General features: G+C 46.0%; 1 protein-coding gene across 2 annotated transcripts in view; it reads left to right on the forward strand.

Moving 5' to 3' along the window:
* The window catches only part of LOC146856418 (fidgetin-like), a 328,115-nt gene that overhangs the window by 277,149 nt on the left and 31,975 nt on the right, over positions 1-18,991 (forward strand). For both annotated transcript variants that reach the window (XM_085654557.1, XM_085654558.1), the window contains one exon: positions 13,151-13,294. In XM_085654557.1, the coding sequence (XP_085510683.1) occupies positions 13,243-13,294 (52 nt within the window). In that variant the 5' untranslated portion in view covers positions 13,151-13,242. The remainder of the gene's footprint in view (positions 1-13,150; positions 13,295-18,991) is intronic.

Raw genomic sequence — 18,991 nt, forward strand, 5'->3', positions numbered from 1 at the left:
TGGGAAGGTTTATTATCCACACCTTAGTTCTCACTTACACTCAGAATCTCATTCATTCAGGTCCAATAAACCCGACCAACCCCACCTTTTGAATTTGTTACGTATTGGCACAAATACTTGAAAATAGTACAATAATGGTTGACATTTATTAAAACAATTTGTTTCTCAAAATATTACACAATGAAACACAATTTTATCAAATAAAGGCAATAAAACAATTACAATACATTCAATGTTAAAACCAATTCATTAGAATGCTATCCACAAAGTATATTACAGGAGAGTTTAAAAGTTAGACAGTATTCTTTGTCATCATTTGCCACAACTGGTTATCCTATTTTACCACATAACCCCTGATATCTCTTGAATACCATACATCTAGGGAAATGTTCATACAACCAGGTTTGTGGTTCGAAAAATTACATATATTTCTCTCCAAATGAGAGAAGAAAAATATATTATATGCCAATACAACAAACCCATATATGTCCCCCCTTAATTTTAACCAATGTGGAACAACAGTCACACTTCATTTATCACACTTTGAGCCAAAGAGACATGGGGTAGTATATACCTCTTTAGTCCCTTTCTTTTTCTAAGATTCATAGTTATCAGTATTAATTCACTTGAGAAATATATGTTGAGTGATATAAAAGTAACTCACTTGGGGCGGTGGTAAATAAATTTGCCCCAGAGTCCTCAATGAAAGCGTTTCATGTGAAAGGGTCCTGGATAATCCTTTTCTACTCTAGGAACATAGATAAAAGAATGTTCTAAATATATTATTTAGTCTGTGTTTTCTCAAATTCTATTTCACTAAACTCTTCCTCAATAAAAAATCTATATTGAGATATAGCCTTCATATCTTACCCATAAAGCTCTATGTAAATTGGGCCCCCGGTGTGCAGTTGCGGACTAATCTCATTTCCTGGATCCCAATGACCGTCCTGGCCTTGTCCTCGGCTACGTGAATAAAATATGTATCTTCAATTAAATTAAATACCATAGTTGACTTGCTCCTTTGTGTACAATGCTTAGTGTGGCAATATCTCCCCTTTTTGCTTGGCGTCAGTCTTCCTGTAATTGTTAGTAAAAGTAAAGCTGTTCCATGGGATTCATGTGTTTTTACCTGAGTTTTACTTCTTGAGTTCACAAATGTAGTTATTTAATTAGAGTTTTTCTAACGCGCTGTCCTTTCCTTACTGTTCCAAAATATGCTTGGATCCATGTTGTGTTGTAAGTTCCACTGTGGAAGGCTCAGACATTGGTACAGATACACCTCACGTCCATGAAGCTCGTTGATCCGATTGCCGGGTCCTTGGTCCTGAGATGGTGCTGGTTGGTAACTACTAGCTGACGTGCAAAGCAAGTGGGCATGGAGGAGTGGTTGAGGCTAGGTTTCTTGGTCATTTGTTCTTTGGCGTGCTTGTGCCACCTGGTCCTTTGAGAGCAAGGGTAGGTAGCCAACACTTCAAGTTCTCTCCTGTGACATGTTTAACAGAGTTGACCTTGTTGCCTAAAATTGTATTCCTCTGCACGTATTCAAGGCAATCTCAAATGGGATGGTACTTTATGGACAGCCTCTGAAAAATAATTATTTTGCTCAGAAAGCACTTTTTCAGAATGGCAAGATGGCTGTCCTTCCTTTAAGGGCAGGCAGCAGGGGCAGTCCAGGCATTGGTTTGAGTTTAGTGATGTACATTAAAAGGTTCTTGCTTTTGTCCATGAAACAGAAGCAGATGTTGTCCAGTCACAGCTGCAGAAATACAACGTGGTCCTGCTGTGGCTATGCAGGGGAAAACGACCTTAACAACGCGGTCAAAACACCGCAATACATTTCCATCACTGCTTTTACAACGCAAGTTGTTACAACGATTTGCGCTGGATGGCGCTATAGACTAAGGAATAGTGTGATTTACTATTCCAACACCTTCCCTACTGTACGTAAGCTGGAGTTGGAATAGTAAATCATACTATTCCTAAGTCCAGCGCCCTCCAGCGCAAGTAGTTGTAAAAACAGCGATGTAATGTACCGCGATCTAAATGATTGCGTTGTAACATCATACATCCCTATGGAGGTGATGCTAAGGGGTCATAGCTGTAGGAAAAGTTCGTTTTTTGCTTAGAGTGTAGAAATATAGTCCGTATTGCGGTCGTTGCAGATACAGACCGTGTTGTGCTTGAAGAATTTGTTCCAGAGCTGCTACAGGAAGCCCAACCTGCCCCGCCAGAGATGTCTATCCTACTCTGTCCCAGGATGCAGATCCTGTCCTGGCAGGGGGACACCGAACCTTACCTTCCACGAAGCAGAACATGCCTTACCAAGTCCAGAACTCAGGAGCTCTTTTCGCCAGGGCTGCAGCTGGTAGATCCTGGTCTACAATACCAGTCAGCATCCCTCCCACCACAGTAAGCGGACCTTTAACTTCCACAGGAAGCACGTGCTCTCTGCATGTGCATCCTTAACACAGCACCTAGAAGCACGCTTTGTTCCGCTCTCCTCCTGCTGTACTGTTGCGTTTACCCTACCAGCAGTACAGTTTTGATGACCCCTCCCCTTCCTGTATTCCATGTGTACCCCCCCCCCCCTTTCCGTTCGGTAGACAAAACGCAGTCGACAATGATTTGTCCCACTCCTACCATCCTGCATCGAACATGCATGGGAGCGAGCGGCACGAGCATAAGAGGAGAGAGGGAACACATCTTGTGAGAGAAAGAGCTTAGCCGAGGAGAGATGTATTCATGTGTGTGTTGGGGTGTGTATTATGTGTGTGCATATATATATATATATTTTTATTATTGTTTTTTCGCATAGTATATCAATAACATTTCTAATATGAGCAGTACCCAGTCATCAGCATATAATCCAGCAATGGAGATGGTTAGCTGACTTGGAGAGCCGTTCAGTCATCATTGTATTGACCAAACTGTGTGGTTGGTTGGCAAAGATGGAGAGCTGCCCAGTCCTGAGTGCAGACTCCAGTTCTGGAATTGGTTAGCTAACTTATGTTACTGTCCGGTCAACTACCTATTCTCAAGATCTGAGGCGGTCTTGCTAACCTGAAGGAGCCACAGTTGCAAGCTTTGTGCTGACGTTGGGATGGAATAGCTAGCCTCAGGAGGCTTTGAAGGCCTCGTTGGCGGTCAGTCCTAGGTTGGCCTAGCCGACTTTACAGAGATGCGTACTCAAGATGAGCATAGTCACTCGTGCCGCGGAATTCACGTGACTGCGTGAAGTTGCAGTCATGTTTAGTCTCAAGGGTTGGGGTTTGTAGCTGATGTACAGAGCTGCAATGTGGCCCACTTTTTCAGTTAACTGATCCCTCAGATAATCTCCGCTTCTGCAGAGGTTGTGGGCAAGTTGGTAGCAGCTAAGAGAAGGGATTTCAAAAGGCAATGCCATTCAACAGAACAATTTCATATTTCCAGGTGTGAAGCTTCCTTATCACTAAAAGTCATCGAGACTAGTGTAGAGTGAACCTGAGATGTGAGACTTTAATTCAAGGAGTGAGTGTCGAGTTGACACTGAGTTTACGAACAAGCAAGTAAAGCTACATTCAACCCTACCCACCACTAAATCAGCGTATTTGTCCATATTCTTTTATTCATGTCATTTAATTAGTTACGCATATTTTTGAGGGGGGATCAGTGAAAAATGAAGTTTATACTCTCGCTTAAGTATATGGAGGGTTTTAGGACGCCAAGTACCCATCTACAAGATCATAATGTACTCCCAAAAACATAAGCATTGCAGTAGGAGCACATGTGCGCATCCGCAGCCATGTAGACTTCATGAAGGAATCTAATGGCCTTTCTTTTTTAACTCTCTGTGCTGTCAGTGTTCACAGCGATAGGCCTACGGATCATGATGATTGACAGCCCGGAGAAACACTGAAGAGAGGATCACATTTGTGTATTTTGTTTTTGAGAAAAAGAATCACTGATAAAGAAACAGGTTGTTTTATTCTGTGTCTATGCATAAAAACTGAAACCTGGGAGCCATGGATAAGATGCATTGATCAAGAAATAGCCTGAAAGATTTCCCTGTTATGCTGTGCATTGTGGGAGGATTTCTCAAAGCCACCCATAGAATCTCTCCCTGACCATCTGTGGGGTGCAAGAAGCTTGTGTGAGCTTGAGTGAGTGGAGTGACAAGCGGTTCTTCTTGGTTCATAAACAAGGTATTGACGGCAGGCAAGGCCCTCAGGCCTGTCTATACAATAGTACATTACAAGTAGCAGTGCCCTGCGGACACGTACCTTTTTCGACTACACATATTTACAACTGAAGGCACCAAACCCTAAGTGACTTTCCAGAATCACAGGTTTGTGAGTAAAGTGCCTGAGTGGTCATTTGAATCCAGGTTTGTAGGGGCAAAGGTAAGCATCGTAGCCAACAGAGTGCAACGACCCCCAACAATCACTGTGCGTGCCCCGGGAGTGAAAAGGGCAAGATGCACTCCCGTGGTTAACTGGCATAAAAATGGCCATTGACATCACAAGGAGGCGCTCATGTCCCGCCAAACATTGCTCCACAGATGTACTTTGTGATTTGTTGCACAATTACAAAGTAACTGCATACTTTGAATCAGTACATAGGTCTCGAGAGCCTCATGGTATATAAGGGCTGTCAGATCAATGTGCCTTGTTTCTATAGCCAGTTCAGCTTGTACTTTCAGCAAGGCACCCCGACTCATAGGTGAAAGCTTAGCAAAGAGGACTGTGGAATTGCATTAAACAAATGGAAAGCTTGACCATGAGTTCAATGGGGCAGAGCCAGTTCCTGTGGAGGGGAGTTGAGTCAGGTGGGTAAAAAGAAGAAAACATTCTGAACTATTTTGTTGGTCTTAGTTACAACGTGCACTGAATATATATTTAATGTAATGCACACACCTGAAATGAAAAATGAATGCAAGTTAAACTAATCTGTGGAAGTGCCTTGTGTTGCTTGAAAAGCTCAGCAGTCACTACAGAATTCAAAGGTCTGTGTGACTGGAGGGTCACAGATTTCAAATCCTGGTCGGTGCACTGAGGAAAAGTGATGTGTATTTATAATGCTAGACGGTCCCATCCTGTAACAGAAACGCAATTCATTCGTTTAAAAATGTATTACACACAGTAGAACCCAAGAAACACATTTGAAAAAATGTATAGGCAGGGCCGACTTTAGCACTGGTGGTGCCCACCCCCCTATGACCTCCTTCTTCACTAATTCCCTCACTACCTCTCTCAAACAGTGACCCTCATCTCTCCATAGTCCCTCTCCGAGATACTTTTAATTTCTTTTCTAAAGCGCCACTCACAGTTCACTCGCACTCGGTTTTGTGATCTTCATGGTACGGTTCTTTGCAGCAGGATGCGCTACTTTAGGATGTCAAAACTGCCACTAGACAGAATTCCAATCTTTCACCAGCAGTAACATTAATCACCAGCGTTAGCTTGACATTTTTAGTGTTGCCTGAAACTGCTGGAATTTCATGTGCTTTTAAAACCAGAAGTTATTTTTAAACACAGCGCCTCCCCACTGAAGTCAGCGCCAGGTGCAGCTCCACTTGTCGCACCTCCCTAAAGGCGGCCCTTCGTTTAGGCTACACAGGGTATAAGAGAAGCTGCTGCAAACTGTGCAAAAAAGATTTGAAAGAAAGCATTTTCTAGTAATCTTTGGAAAAGTGTGCTTTTCTTTTCCATCCCCATATTCTCCCACCCTACCCTGTCTACTTTGGAATGCCATGTCGTCTCCACGGCCCTCGGGCACACCCCAGATTGTACTTTTTGGCCCCCAAGAACATGTTTGTGAGTAGCCCAGTTCAGGCTCAGTAGTACGAAGTCCCTCCACACATCGGAGCCTCCTCCTCACTTTTTTTGTATTGAGTTCGGGAAGAAGCTGGAGGTCGTGCTCTTAAGATAAGCACTTTGGGACCACACTCCTGTACACCTTCTCCAAGTGCCTGGATACCCTCTCAGGTGATTAGTGCGCTCCACACTCCTGGACACCTTCTCCAAGTGCCTGGATACCCTCTCAGGTGATTAGTGCGCTCCACACTCCTGCACATCTTGCCCTAGTGCCTGGATATCCTCTCAGGTGATTAGTGCGCTCCACACTCCTGCACACCTTGCCCTAGTGCCTGGATACCCTCTCAGGTGATTAGTGCGCTCCACACTCCTGCACACCTTGCCCTAGTACCTGGATACCTTCTCAGGTGATTAGGGCACTCCACACTCCTGCACACCTTGCCCTAGTACCTGGATACCTTCTCAGGTGATTAGTGCGCTCCACACTCCTGCACACCTTCTCCAAGTGCCTAGAAACCCTCTTGGGTGATTAGTGCGCTCCACACTCCTGTACACCTTCTCCAAGTGCCTGGATACCCTCTCAGGTGATTAGTGCGCTCCACACTCCTGCACACCTTCTCCAAGTGCCTGGATACCCTCTCAGGTGATTAGTGCGCTCCACACTCCTGCACACCTTGCCCTAGTGCCTGGATACCCTCTCTGGGGATTAGTGCGCTCCACACTCCTGCACACCTTGCCCTAGTGCCTGGATACCCTCTCAGGTGATTAGTGCGCTCCACACTCCTGCACACCTTGCCCTAGTGCCTGGATACCCTCTCAGGTGATTAGTGCACACCACACTCCTGCACACCTTCTCCAAGTGCCTGGATACCCTCTTGGGGGATTATTGCGCTCCACACTCCTGCACACCTTCTCCAAGTGCCAGGATACCCTCTCAGGTGAATAGTGCGCTCCACACTCCTGCACACCTTGCCCTAGTGCCTGGATACCCTCTCAGGTGATTAGTGCGCTCCACACTCCTGCACACCTTGCCCTAGTACCTGGATACCTTCTCAGGTGATTAGTGCGCTCCACACTCCTGCACACCTTGCCCTAGTGCCTGGATACCCTCTCAGGTGATTAGTGTGCTCCACACTCCTGCACACCTTGCCCTAGTACCTGGATACCTTCTCAGGTGATTAGTGCGCTCCACACTCCTGCACACCTTGCCCTAGTGCCTGGATACCCTCTTAGGTGATTAGTGCACACCACACTCCTGCACACCTTCTCCAAGTGCCTGGATACCCTCTTGGGGGATTATTGCGCTCCACACTCCTGCACACCTTCTCCAAGTGCCTGGATACCCTCTCAGGTGAATAGTGCGCTCCACACTCCTGCACACCTTGCCCTAGTGCCTGGATACCCTCTCAGGTGATTAGTGCGCTCCACACTCCTGCACACCTTGCCCTAGTGCCTGGATACCTTCTCAGGTGATTAGTGCGCTCCACACTCCTGCACACCTTGCCCTAGTACCTGGATACCTTCTCAGGTGATTAGTGCGCTCCACACTCCTGCACACCTTGCCCTAGTACCTGGATACCTTCTCAGGTGATTAGTGCGCTCCACACTCCTGCACACCTTCTCCAAGTGCCTGGATACCCTCTCAGGTGATTAGTGCACTCCACACTCCTGCACACCTTGCCCTAGTACCTGGATACCTTCTCAGGTGATTAGTGTCCTCCACACTCCTGCACACCTTGCCCTAGTACCTGGATACCTTCTCAGGTGATTAGTGCACTCCACACTCCTGCACACCTTCTCCAAGTGCCTAGAAACCCTCTTGGGTGATTAGTGCGCTCCACACTCCTACACACCTTGTCCTAGTGCCTGGATACCCTCTCAGGTGATTAGTGCGCTCCACACTCCTGCACACCTTCTCCAAGTGCCTGGATACCCTCTCGGGGGATTAGTGCGCTCCACAATCCTGCACACCTTGTCCTAGTGCCTGGATACCCTCTTAGGTGATTATTGCGCTCCACACTCCTGCACACCTTGCCCTAGTGCCTGGATACCCTCTTAGGTGATTAGTGCGCTCCACACTCCTGCACACCTTGCCCTAGTGCCTGGATACCCTCTCAGGTGATTAGTGCACACCACACTCCTGCACACCTTCTCCAAGTGCCTGGATACCCTCTTGGGGGATTATTGCGCTCCACACTCCTGCACACCTTCTTCAAGTGCCAGGATACCCTCTCAGGTGAATAGTGCGCTCCACACTCCTGCACACCTTCTCCAAGTGCCTGGATACCCTCTTGGGGGATTATTGCGCTCCACACTCCTGCACACCTTCTTCAAGTGCCAGGATACCCTCTCAGGTGATTAGTGCGCTCCACACTCCTGCACACCTTGCCCTAGTGCCTGGATATCCTCTCAGGTGATTAGTGCGCTCCACACTCCTGCACACCTTGCCCTAGTGCCTGGATACCCTCTCAGGTGATTAGTGTGCTCCACACTCCTGCACACCTTGCCCTAGTACCTGGATACCTTCTCAGGTGATTAGTGTGCTCCACACTCCTGCACACCTTGCCCTAGTACCTGGATACCTTCTCAGGTGATTAGTGCGCTCCACACTCCTGCACACCTTGCCCTAGTGCCTGGATACCTTCTCAGGTGATTAGTGCGCTCCACACTCCTGCACACCTTGCCCTAGTACCTGGAAACCTTCTCAGGTGATTAGTGCGCTCCACACTCCTGCACACCTTCTCCAAGTGCCTGGATACCCTCTCAGGTGATTAGTGCGCTCCACACTCCTGCACACCTTGCCCTAGTACCTGGATACCTTCTCAGGTGATTAGTGCGCTCCACACTCCTGCACACCTTGCCCTAGTACCTGGAAACCTTCTCAGGTGATTAGTGCGCTCCACACTCCTGCACACCTTCTCCAAGTGCCTGGATACCCTCTCAGGTGATTAGTGCGCTCCACACTCCTGCACACCTTGCCCTAGTACCTGGATACCTTCTCAGGTGATTAGTGCGCTCCACACTCCTGCACACCTTGCCCTAGTGCCTGGATACCCTCTCTGGGGATTAGTGCGCTCCACACTCCTGCACACCTTCTCCAAGTGCCTGGATACCCTCTCGGGGGATTAGTGCGCTCCACAATCCTGCACACCTTGTCCTAGTGCCTGGATACCCTCTTAGGTGATTATTGCGCTCCACACTCCTACACACCTTGTCCTAGTGCCTGGATACCCTCTCTGGGGATTAGTGCGCTCCACACTCCTAGACACCTTGCCCTAGTGCCTGGATACCCTCTCAGGGGATTAGTACGCTATACAAATCAACATAACATAACAAATGAAGCTTCCTTACTAGGGCGCTATTCTCTGAAAGGGGCTTCCAGAAATGGAACCAGCCCCTCCAATGACGTGTCCAGAACTGAACACAGTCCTGCAGAAGAAGCCTTTTAAATGAGAAACAATACTCCATTTAGGCCGCCCTAGCTAAGCACAATTTCTATGATGGGGTGTCTAGACGCAGACACAATTCTGCAGAAGACGATTCCAGCACAGGACCAACCCTCCTAATGAAGCCTCCACACCCTGTAGCACACCTTTCAAGATTGAGATACAAACCTCCAGATGAGGCCTCCACACCTACCCACAATACTCAAGAGTAGGTCTGCAGAACTGGGCACAATCCGGTACTAGGATCTTCCAGAATTAGAGACCACACTCAACATGAGGATCCGGAACTACAAACAATCTATTGAAGACATGATCTCTAGCTGTGGCATTTAGAACTGCTGCATTGCGCCAGAATATAGTGCAAACTTGCTTTTTCGGATTTAAAAAAAAAAATTTTTTATTGAGTGTGAGCACAGATAACAAACCCTCAAATGCCCTCACTTTACATGGAAGAACTTGCATCCGTCTGTAGGTCGAGCCTGGGCAGAGCATTCGCTGCTCTGTGAGGCATGCTGTATTTAGGTATGGACTTGAATCTCCGCCCACTTTCTGCCCATATTTTTCATTGACTTGTGTCATTGCCCACTGTAAACTGTGGATTTCATTGGTCAATAGGCTTAGTAGTCCCTCCTTAGTACCGCCTTGTCTCATTTTGTAACCTCCCATGAGGACACCACAGTTCTGTGTGTTGTTACTCTGTAGGCTTTAATTACAGCCTCAGAGCACTATTTTCTCAAATAGCTTTGTCCTACCTCCTGTCGCAGGCAGGACAGGCTCTTTCCTAATGCTTTTAAAAAAAATCTTTATAGCACGGGCGCTGAACCCATTTGCAATGGGTCTCGCATTTGAGAAAGCTTAAGCTATCGGCATTGTAAATGACAATGCCTTTTATCTGTTTTAAAAATAACACATAAATAAATGGCCTTGTCATTTACAATACCAATAGCTCAAACTCTCATAAATGTGAGACCTATTGCATTGCAAATACTTGTTATACACGTATAATAAGTCCCTGGTTTGGTGCGACACCACCGTATATTAGCACAAATGTCATCACATTAGTTCAGTACTCCTCAGAATCCCCATCCCACTTTCACTCAGCCTGCTCAGCATCATTTTGCAGATTGTCTCCTTGGACTGCTTCACCTTCTGCCTGTTGCAGTTGAACTTCTATCAAGTTCTATTCCATGAGTACCCCCTGGCCACCCCCTGTGTATGTCAGTCTATGCTGCACTCGACATTCTACTTGTACCGATCGGATAAATTCTCTGGTCCACCAACCTTTAGTTGGAAAACCGCTACTCATCCACTTCAATGCAATACATTTTTTGGCCGCTGCCAGTCCCAGTTTCACCACCTTACTCATTACTTTGTGTGCTTAGATCGGGGTACACAACCCAGTAGACAGAACTGTTTCGTCTGTTGCAACAAAATCCCAGTAGGGATCACCTCTTCACAATATTGCCGCACCCCCTGGCAAGTCCACTACATGTGCAAATAGGTGCCCACTGCTGTCCTACATTTGGTGCAGTTTTCCGATTGGGACAGTTCCCATCTGTGTGGCCACTGTGATGCCGCACAGCCCCAATGTACACATTTACAGTGAGGTAATTTCAACCTAGCATTGCGGGTGACTTTCCTGCAGTTGCTAGGGACTCTCCTCCAATTCCTCCCCATGTCTCTCTCCCTGTGGGACTTCAGCGTGGCCATATATGCCTATCAGTGTGTGGGACCAGTAGCGCATCCAATCGTGAAATCAATCGACTGCTCCCATACATACATGCCTGGTAGTGTCTGATTCAGTACGCGCGTGACGGGCTCCCATGAAAAGCCCAGCCAGGCCTTCCCGTCGCCAGCGTAGCATACGCGAGAAAGCAACTGCTGGCCACACCCCATCTAGCACAGAAGGTTGCAATGCATACCCAACCAATCTGCCATCCTCATAGACATCTCCATGTATTGTGGATATCTTCCCCAGCCCTGTGTCTCAGAAAAGCCTGTATCGCTGGCCATATCCCCAGATGCCAAGGGACCGGTTGTTGCATATACATAAATTCGCTCCCTTCCTCCCTGGACACTGGGTCCCATATCGCATGGGTCATTGCGATTGGCAGTGGTTTCCTTGCGGGAGGTCAGAGGGAGCACCAGCAGGCTCACTGGCCTTGATAGTCGCTTCAGTATTGGAACTGCCGGATCTGTGCCCTCGTCTTTAAACCAAGAGACAACATACTGGAGCTGGGCTGCTTGGGAATAAACTTTAAAGGCCGGTGTTTGCAGGCTTCCACCACCCCACGGGAGCTTCAAAACATCAAGGGTTATCCTGGCTCTTCCCCAACCCCAATGCAGCGGCCTGAGCAGGCCGTCCAGTCTACGGAAGCAGTTTCTGGCAATGTTGTATTATTCACGGTACAAAGAACCCCTGTGGCCTTCCTCTGCCCAACCTCCTTTAGAAAAAACAGAGTCCGGCTTTTGAAAAACCCTGCTTTGTATTGGAGGCCCCCAGTAGGTGTTGGGGGGGGGGGGGAGGGTTGTGTGAGTACTTCCCCCGTGCGTGCATGCATATGTGTGCTGTTGTGCGTCTTCTGAATACAATATCATATATCCTCTGCCCCTTTATCTCTCCCGTCCCATGTTGCGCGTCCACCAGCAGTGTCCATTTATCCTTTTGTTTGCTGTTCCGCCATTCACGCTGTTCGGAAGAGCAAAGGTTTATTCTCAAACAGGCTTAGCCCGAGGCCATGAAAACTGATTTAATTTCAGGGGATTTTTTTTCAATTCAATGTGGGAGTCACCTTTTGTCAAGCGTTTACCCTCCGTGCACCACAGCGACAACAAGCGCCCCCAAAGAAATTAAAATGAAAGCCCTTTTCGGAAAGGATCACTTTGCTGCCATTATCCGGCAGTTTAGGGGTCCGCGGCACATCAATATAGGCAGGCCAGGGGCATGCCGGGTAACGCCTGCGCAGAGCCGCCATTAAAATCCCCTTGCATAGGCCTGATACCCTGAGTGTAGTGGCCAGGGGTGTGTAAGTCAATTAAAGCATTGGCTAATCTGATTGTGCTGTAGCCACAAAGTGGCTTAGAATATCTGCTGGGAGTGAATGGTGAGATCCCCCCTAAAAAAAATAGGGAAGAAGAAAAAAGAAAGCTTCACCACACATTCCCTTTAGGTCTTTGTGAATAAGCAAAGGGGAGCCTATGTGTGTGTGTGGGGGGGGGGATAGAAAGAAGGCAGCAACAAAAGGCCTGTGGGTAGCAGTGGAAGGGGGTGGGGTGGCAGATGTTGCCGAGGCTTGTCCGTGTCTTGGGAGTTTGACCAGAGGGGATTGCTCGGCTTGGTACAATACATATCGTGGTGTGTGTGTGTGTGTCTGTGCACCTCTGTAATATGATCAACTGGGAGATGTCCCTCCCCCTCTCCCCCCTCACCTACCGCCTGCCTTTCCCCGGCTGCGATGAAATTTGGGAATTCATTTTGCCCCTCAGCAAGTCTCTCTGGCCTGTCTGTCTTCATTAGTTCAGAAGAGAGAGCCGACGAGGGGAGGGATGGCGCAATTAAAGTTAGTTAGGCCGCAGACATTGATGTGTTATTAGCATTCCTGGGCTCTGCTATGATTACTTACTGGTGTGGTTTGGATCATGTCCCTTCCCCAGGCGAAATATTCTCAATCACGAGGGTCGATAAAATCGGAAAATGTGTTTATTAGTAGTTTTGGGAGATCCTGTTAACTTTGGGGGGGGGGGGGGGGGGGGTTGGGGGGATATTAATGCTGAATTACTCAGCAGACCCAAAAAAGTGCTGCGTTCTAAAAAAAAAAAAAATAATGAAAATGCACACAGGAGGTTAGAAGAGGTAAGAGTTGAGCAAGTGGACTGTTGGGTTTGTAATTTGTCCTCATGTTTGGTTTGCAGCGCATCTGGTGGCCGTAGTTCGACAAGAAAAGCTATCCCGGTGAAGAAGGCTTGGCGGTTGCTCTTCGGTTGGATGGCGGCATGCCATTATAATGGCAGGTGTCACACTGGCATCTCAGACTGAAAGCTACGTAAGGTGCCGAGGTAAGCCTTAGCTGACCGTGCATGTGCGACAATGGCGCTTGGGGCAGCGAAGCGCATCCGTTGGGTGTCATGTAGAATGTCTGATGGGGGAGGTGTCATCGAGGCCTAGTAAGTGCTACCCACAGGTAGAATGCAGCAAGGCCAGGAGTACGACAGGTGTCTGCATTTAAGAGTGTATTCACTGGGAGATATTTGGCGAAGGTTGTTGCGTAGCATTCACCTCTGTGAAGTAAGCCAGAGACAAGCACTTAATGTATAGGAATGGTGCGCAAAGGATTCTTTATTCATAGCCACGTAGAGTGTCTGGGAGGAGGAGAGAGTTGGGTGACATAATGTGCGCCCAAATAATGTCTGGCATTCAGCACCATGAGGTAGGCCGCAGTGAGATGGAGTCCGCCTTTCAGTGTACCACAAAGGGGGAATGAATAGAAAACACACCTCCATTGGTAGGACGTCTTTCAGTGTACCACAAAGGGGGAATGAATAGAATACACACCTCCATTGGTAGGCATGTGGAGCGTCTGAAGCTGGAGAAATATGACGATGCTGCACCGAGGGCCAGTACCTAGCAGGCACCATCACGATCCCCTCTCTCCAGGTGTCGCCGGATTCCGTGTTGGTACCCAACAGAGCCACATGTGACACATTGTGAATGACATCCGTTATAAATGGAGCATATTTAGGAAGACCTGTTGCGATTAGGTTCCCATAACCCACTAGAAGAAATCACTCGATGGATAAAGATTCTCGGTCCATTGGCTGGTTTGACTGTTTTCTGCACATTACTGAAATGTACAGACTGTAGCCACTAACTGGGTGACCTGCTGATCCAGCAGTTTAACCTCCTGAGCCCTGATGTCTGGGTGTGCTGGGCTATCATCTCCTGCTTTAATTTGTGTCCATTGGTATCAGGAGAAGTTACCCATAGAAGTTCGGTCTTCAGAACACAGAGATTCAAGAAGAACTGCTTGGCCAAAGTTCTGCATCTTCTAAATAATGCTCCAGTCTAGAGATAACATCCGTTGATGAATGCTTAAAATAAGAGTTGAAAGGTATTAGCAAATTAGTGATGCTGGGAAAAACATTTCTACATAATATTGATGTTAATCATTTAAATGGACCACCTTAACCAATTAGTACTCCTTTCATCGCATGCTAGACTGAAATGCTGAGTTTGCTTCACAGTGTTTTGTGCCAGTGTGCTTTATTTGTTGTTACCTCAATTGACCAAGTTGGGTCTTGAGAAATGGCTTGTTATATGCTTAAGATTGGGGGGGGGGGGGGAACGGGGAGGGCATAGTAACTTCTAGGGTGTTTTGTGAGCTATATAAAAATATTTGTTGGTTCATTGGTTTGACATGAAACCATGCTCTTGAAGGCACGGTTGAGAGTGTGGACTCATGAGTACACAGAGGGTTCCTTCGGAAGTAATCTAAAAAACTATAGGTTTGGAGATTAAAGCAGATGTTGAGAGGAGCTTGATTTAAAAGTGCATCTGATTAAACTATTTACTTTAAGTATCTCCGTTCTGTCAAATGCCTCCATTCCAAGTGGGCCGTTTAAGCCCGATATATACAATTGTCCCTGTTACCACATGAGTTTCGCAGCTGTTGGCGCACCAATCTGTCCCCTCTGTTTTTCACTCCACCTGCAGTTTTGACAAGGAAAAACCTTCAGCAATGTGCTTTGTAGCTGTGATAGTTTGCATGAGGCGTGGGTTCTGTTAGTGGCCTGGTTGCTTTTATTGGTAATTTGTTGTGTCACTTTCTGACCTTGCAGGAGGCATCGCGCTGATCAGTAGGTGCAAGGGTGTTCTTGAGCTAGCCGAACCCCTTCCTCACATGTACTGACAGATCTGGTTGGCGGTTGAAGATGGTCATCAGACCTTGTGATCACTTCATGCATGATAGTGAGGATAGACATTAAGTTGTGGGTAGGGGGATCCGATCTACCACATGTTAGAATGAAGACTGTTGGCTTCTGGTGTCGGGTCAGATGCACGACTACAGAACATAAGCTCTTGTGGTACACTGAACCTTTTTATCATGTAAATGACTAACCGGGGTACAATGATAGCTTTTTGACAAATGTATTTACATCGCCACTTTTTTTGAGGATGCAGAATTGAGCAATAGTCCCTTTCACTGCTAAGTTTTTCATGGATTTCTATGAAGAATAGAAGTGAATATATATATATATATACGCAGAGGGTAAATTCAAAGAAAAAAATTGACCTTTTGCTAGACACTGTAAAATGTTACAATGTTGAACCCCAATGTATGTCCATTTGGGTCATTATTGCAATAGGATTTGGAGAGAGCGCCCATCATTTCACGTGGGTGCTCGTCAGGTCAGGCACAGAAATTTGGAATCTGCACTAAATTTTGATCCTTTGTTTTCCTAAAAATTTCCAGGTGTTAGCGAATTTGTTGCAAAGCTCGCTCGAGTTTTCCACTCGTTAAGATGGTGGCAACACTGGACATGTTGTGTTCTTTTACGTCACACTGTCCCTGCCTCATGGAGACATGCAGCCTAAAATGAACTGACATAAAAACAACAGGCCACTGTTAAGTACTTTCCAAATTTCAGTCATTTGTTCAACCAGAATAAAATGCATACCCTCAGTCTTGCAGCGATCTTCGTAGTCTTATCCTGTTACATCGGGAGTGAGGTCTCTCTGAGCCGGTGTGTAGTATCACGTACTGCTGTGAGTCTTCTCTACCACTGGGCAAAATCCACATCATTTGCTTTTTGCACAATTTTGAGAAATTCCACAAAAATTATGTGAAATTCAAAACCGACATTCAGGCTTTATTTTTGTATGAAATCAAAGATGAACACAAAAACACACTTTGTGCTGAAAAAAAAGTGCCATGAACAACAGTTGCTCAACTTATATAGTCGTTCATGTTGTTTTCGTGCTCCCACACTATGTGGAGTAATTTAAGGAATTTCACTTAAAAAGCGTAATGTGAAATTATGCGAATGACTGAATGAAATTTTGCAAGTGATTACGCTGGCGTAATGGAAATTTCACCCGGATCTAGCTATTTCCCTTTGTGTGATGTCATGGCTAAACCCCCAAGGGGTGCTATGTTGGAGCCTGCATAAGGCATTCTGGAGCATGTTGAGTTACATTGGGGTCTACTGGAGGGAGCCACAACTTGTTTCTTATGGGGCTTATCGTGCCTTTTGCTTCCATAACCCTTATTGGCCCTTGAATCATTTATCAATTTAGTTTGGAAATGAGGGGTCACTTATAATATGTTAGTTTCTGGATGGAAAAGCATTTTGGACTCCCCGTCCCCCCTGCTGCCTTATTTAACCCCTGAAAATGTGAGATACCTAATATGAGCTTCCCACGATCACAAGTCCGAAGAAAAATCTATCTAGAGAGAGCAGTCAAAGCCACGGTCATTATTATGTGTGAGCCACGCCTCCCTCCAACCCACAGCCTTCCAGCTTCCTCATCCCTTCGAGGAGCTATACATATCGTTAAGTGCTACAGTCATGAAGCTGGGCGTTGCTTTCCCGTGTAGTACACTCTTCTGGTTAGAGGATTTATTTCTAGTTGATGTCCTGCAAAGCCTGATCAGACTAAAACAGATTCACCCCCTTCCATTTCGTGTACACAGCATCTATTCTTGGGGTGAAAGACTGAGTTTTGTGTAAACCTCAACAACTAATGTGTTATTGAACTGGTTGCTCCACCTCCAGAGATTAATTTGTATTAAAATAAGTGCCAGAGCTCTCGTCTGGAGGCCATTGCAGCTTGCACCACCCATTGCCCATGGCAGCGCTGCCAATGACCATACCAACACAACTACTAACCATCACACTCCTACCAGTGTGACAATTCGGCCAATAGTAATTTTTAATGTGTATTGATTTAATAAACAACTGTTGTTGTGCCATCTTTAAATTAGACAGACTGCGCCCCCATGTGGCAGACTGTTACAAGCCCCGGTGTTGACCGTTAAGAGCTGGTGCCGAGCTCTGGAAACCAGCGGCTCAAATTAAGCACTGCCCGCCTCTGACCCGGAAGTGCTTGAATGCCTAACAGTAGAGGGTCAAGCTTTGTGAAGAAGAGAATATTATGCTCTGTGCTGCCTGAGAGAGGGTGAAAATGCATAGCAGGGAGTCAGTAAAGTAAAGCATATATCTACACAAATAGAATAAAATCATACTGACAATATAAGCGACAAGCAAAGTAACATGAAAACAACCGAATGTGACCTGCAAAAGAGTTTACCATGTAGGTGCACATTTGGTTGGTCAAGTGGAAAATCAGATAACCAGCTGCTTTAGTAAGTTCTGAAAGTAGCAGAAAAGTGCCCAGAACCGTAGCTAAATTTGGTCATCCCATGAGAGCATGCACATTCATTACACATTCACGCTCAGATGTTTTCTGAATGTGTTGCTTCTTTCGAAGCCTTCTCCTGTGATATAGCATGCAATGTAATCTCTAATTCTTTTTCCATGTGCTTAGCTTCCTTGCTTTACTTAAGTCGTGCAATTATACATACACGGGGTAGACCCGGCAACCCTCAGATTCCGGGTTTAAGTTATGTATATATCATGTGATAATTTTGTTGAGAAATACTTCTGTACAGTGAATTATCACGGGATAAGAGGATAAGAATAGTCCTATTTGTGCCCAAATAATGGGGAAAAGAGGACACCGATTTTCAAGTAGAGAATAAATCTTTATGGATAAACAGAACATGTCAATGAATCACATAAGAGTGTTCCTAGAGGTGAGCTCTGATGGTGCAGTGTTCGTGAAGGTGATGTGCTGTAATACAAACAAATATTGAATGACAAACGCACACAAGAGCTTACCGATAAATATTCGAAACTAAATGTCCAGTGGCAAAAAGTTAACTCAATGTTATGCCCATTTGTAATCTAGCTCAATCAAGCATTTGATCATGTAGGCATCAACATTTCGACCCGTTTGGTCATTAATTGTGGTCGGTCTTCATCAGGACAGATTTATGGGATACACCCTAAGTAATAAAAAGAAAAATGTTGTGTTTTGTGGTGCGCCTAACAGTACTGAACATAGACAATTAATATATGCTATGCAAAGATCTTATCTTACAAGACATGTGAGTGTTACATCATTAGGTAAAAACCCTTTATTCAGATTAGGACCCAAAGAAATGATGTCCTGAAAGAAATATGCAGAGGCATGAGTTAAAGAACTAATTATGCAGGACAAGTCTGTATTGGCCATAAGAAATGGGAGTTACTTACTAACCTCTGTGGAAGTACTCGGTCCAGAGACCTCCATGATACTCTGTGGTTTTAAGAAAACCTAAGTAATAAAACGAATGATTTCAAGCATTGCTGCCAGTGTGCCAAGTAGAAGTTATGTAAATGTCCGGAGGCGGCGTAAAAGGACACAAGTTTGCATGTAACAGGAGATTCCATGACAATAGAATCTTAGGAGCCCTCACCAGGGGACAGATAAATCCACAAGGTGCTCATTTGGTGTCCTAGCGTGACAGTATGGTTGTAAAATATTAACTAGGTTGTAAAAGCGCCAAAGCAGTACAATCTTAACAAGTAGGCCTGAATGCATTTCTAAACAAGTAGTCCTGAATGCATTTCTAAACAAGTAGGCCTGAATGCATTTCTAAACCAGCAGGGCTGTATAAATCACATCCTTTCAGTCAACTGATATGAACACCC

Source organism: Triturus cristatus, chromosome 4_1 (genome assembly GCF_964204655.1).
Source record: "Triturus cristatus chromosome 4_1, aTriCri1.1, whole genome shotgun sequence".
NCBI lineage: Eukaryota > Metazoa > Chordata > Amphibia > Caudata > Salamandridae > Triturus > Triturus cristatus.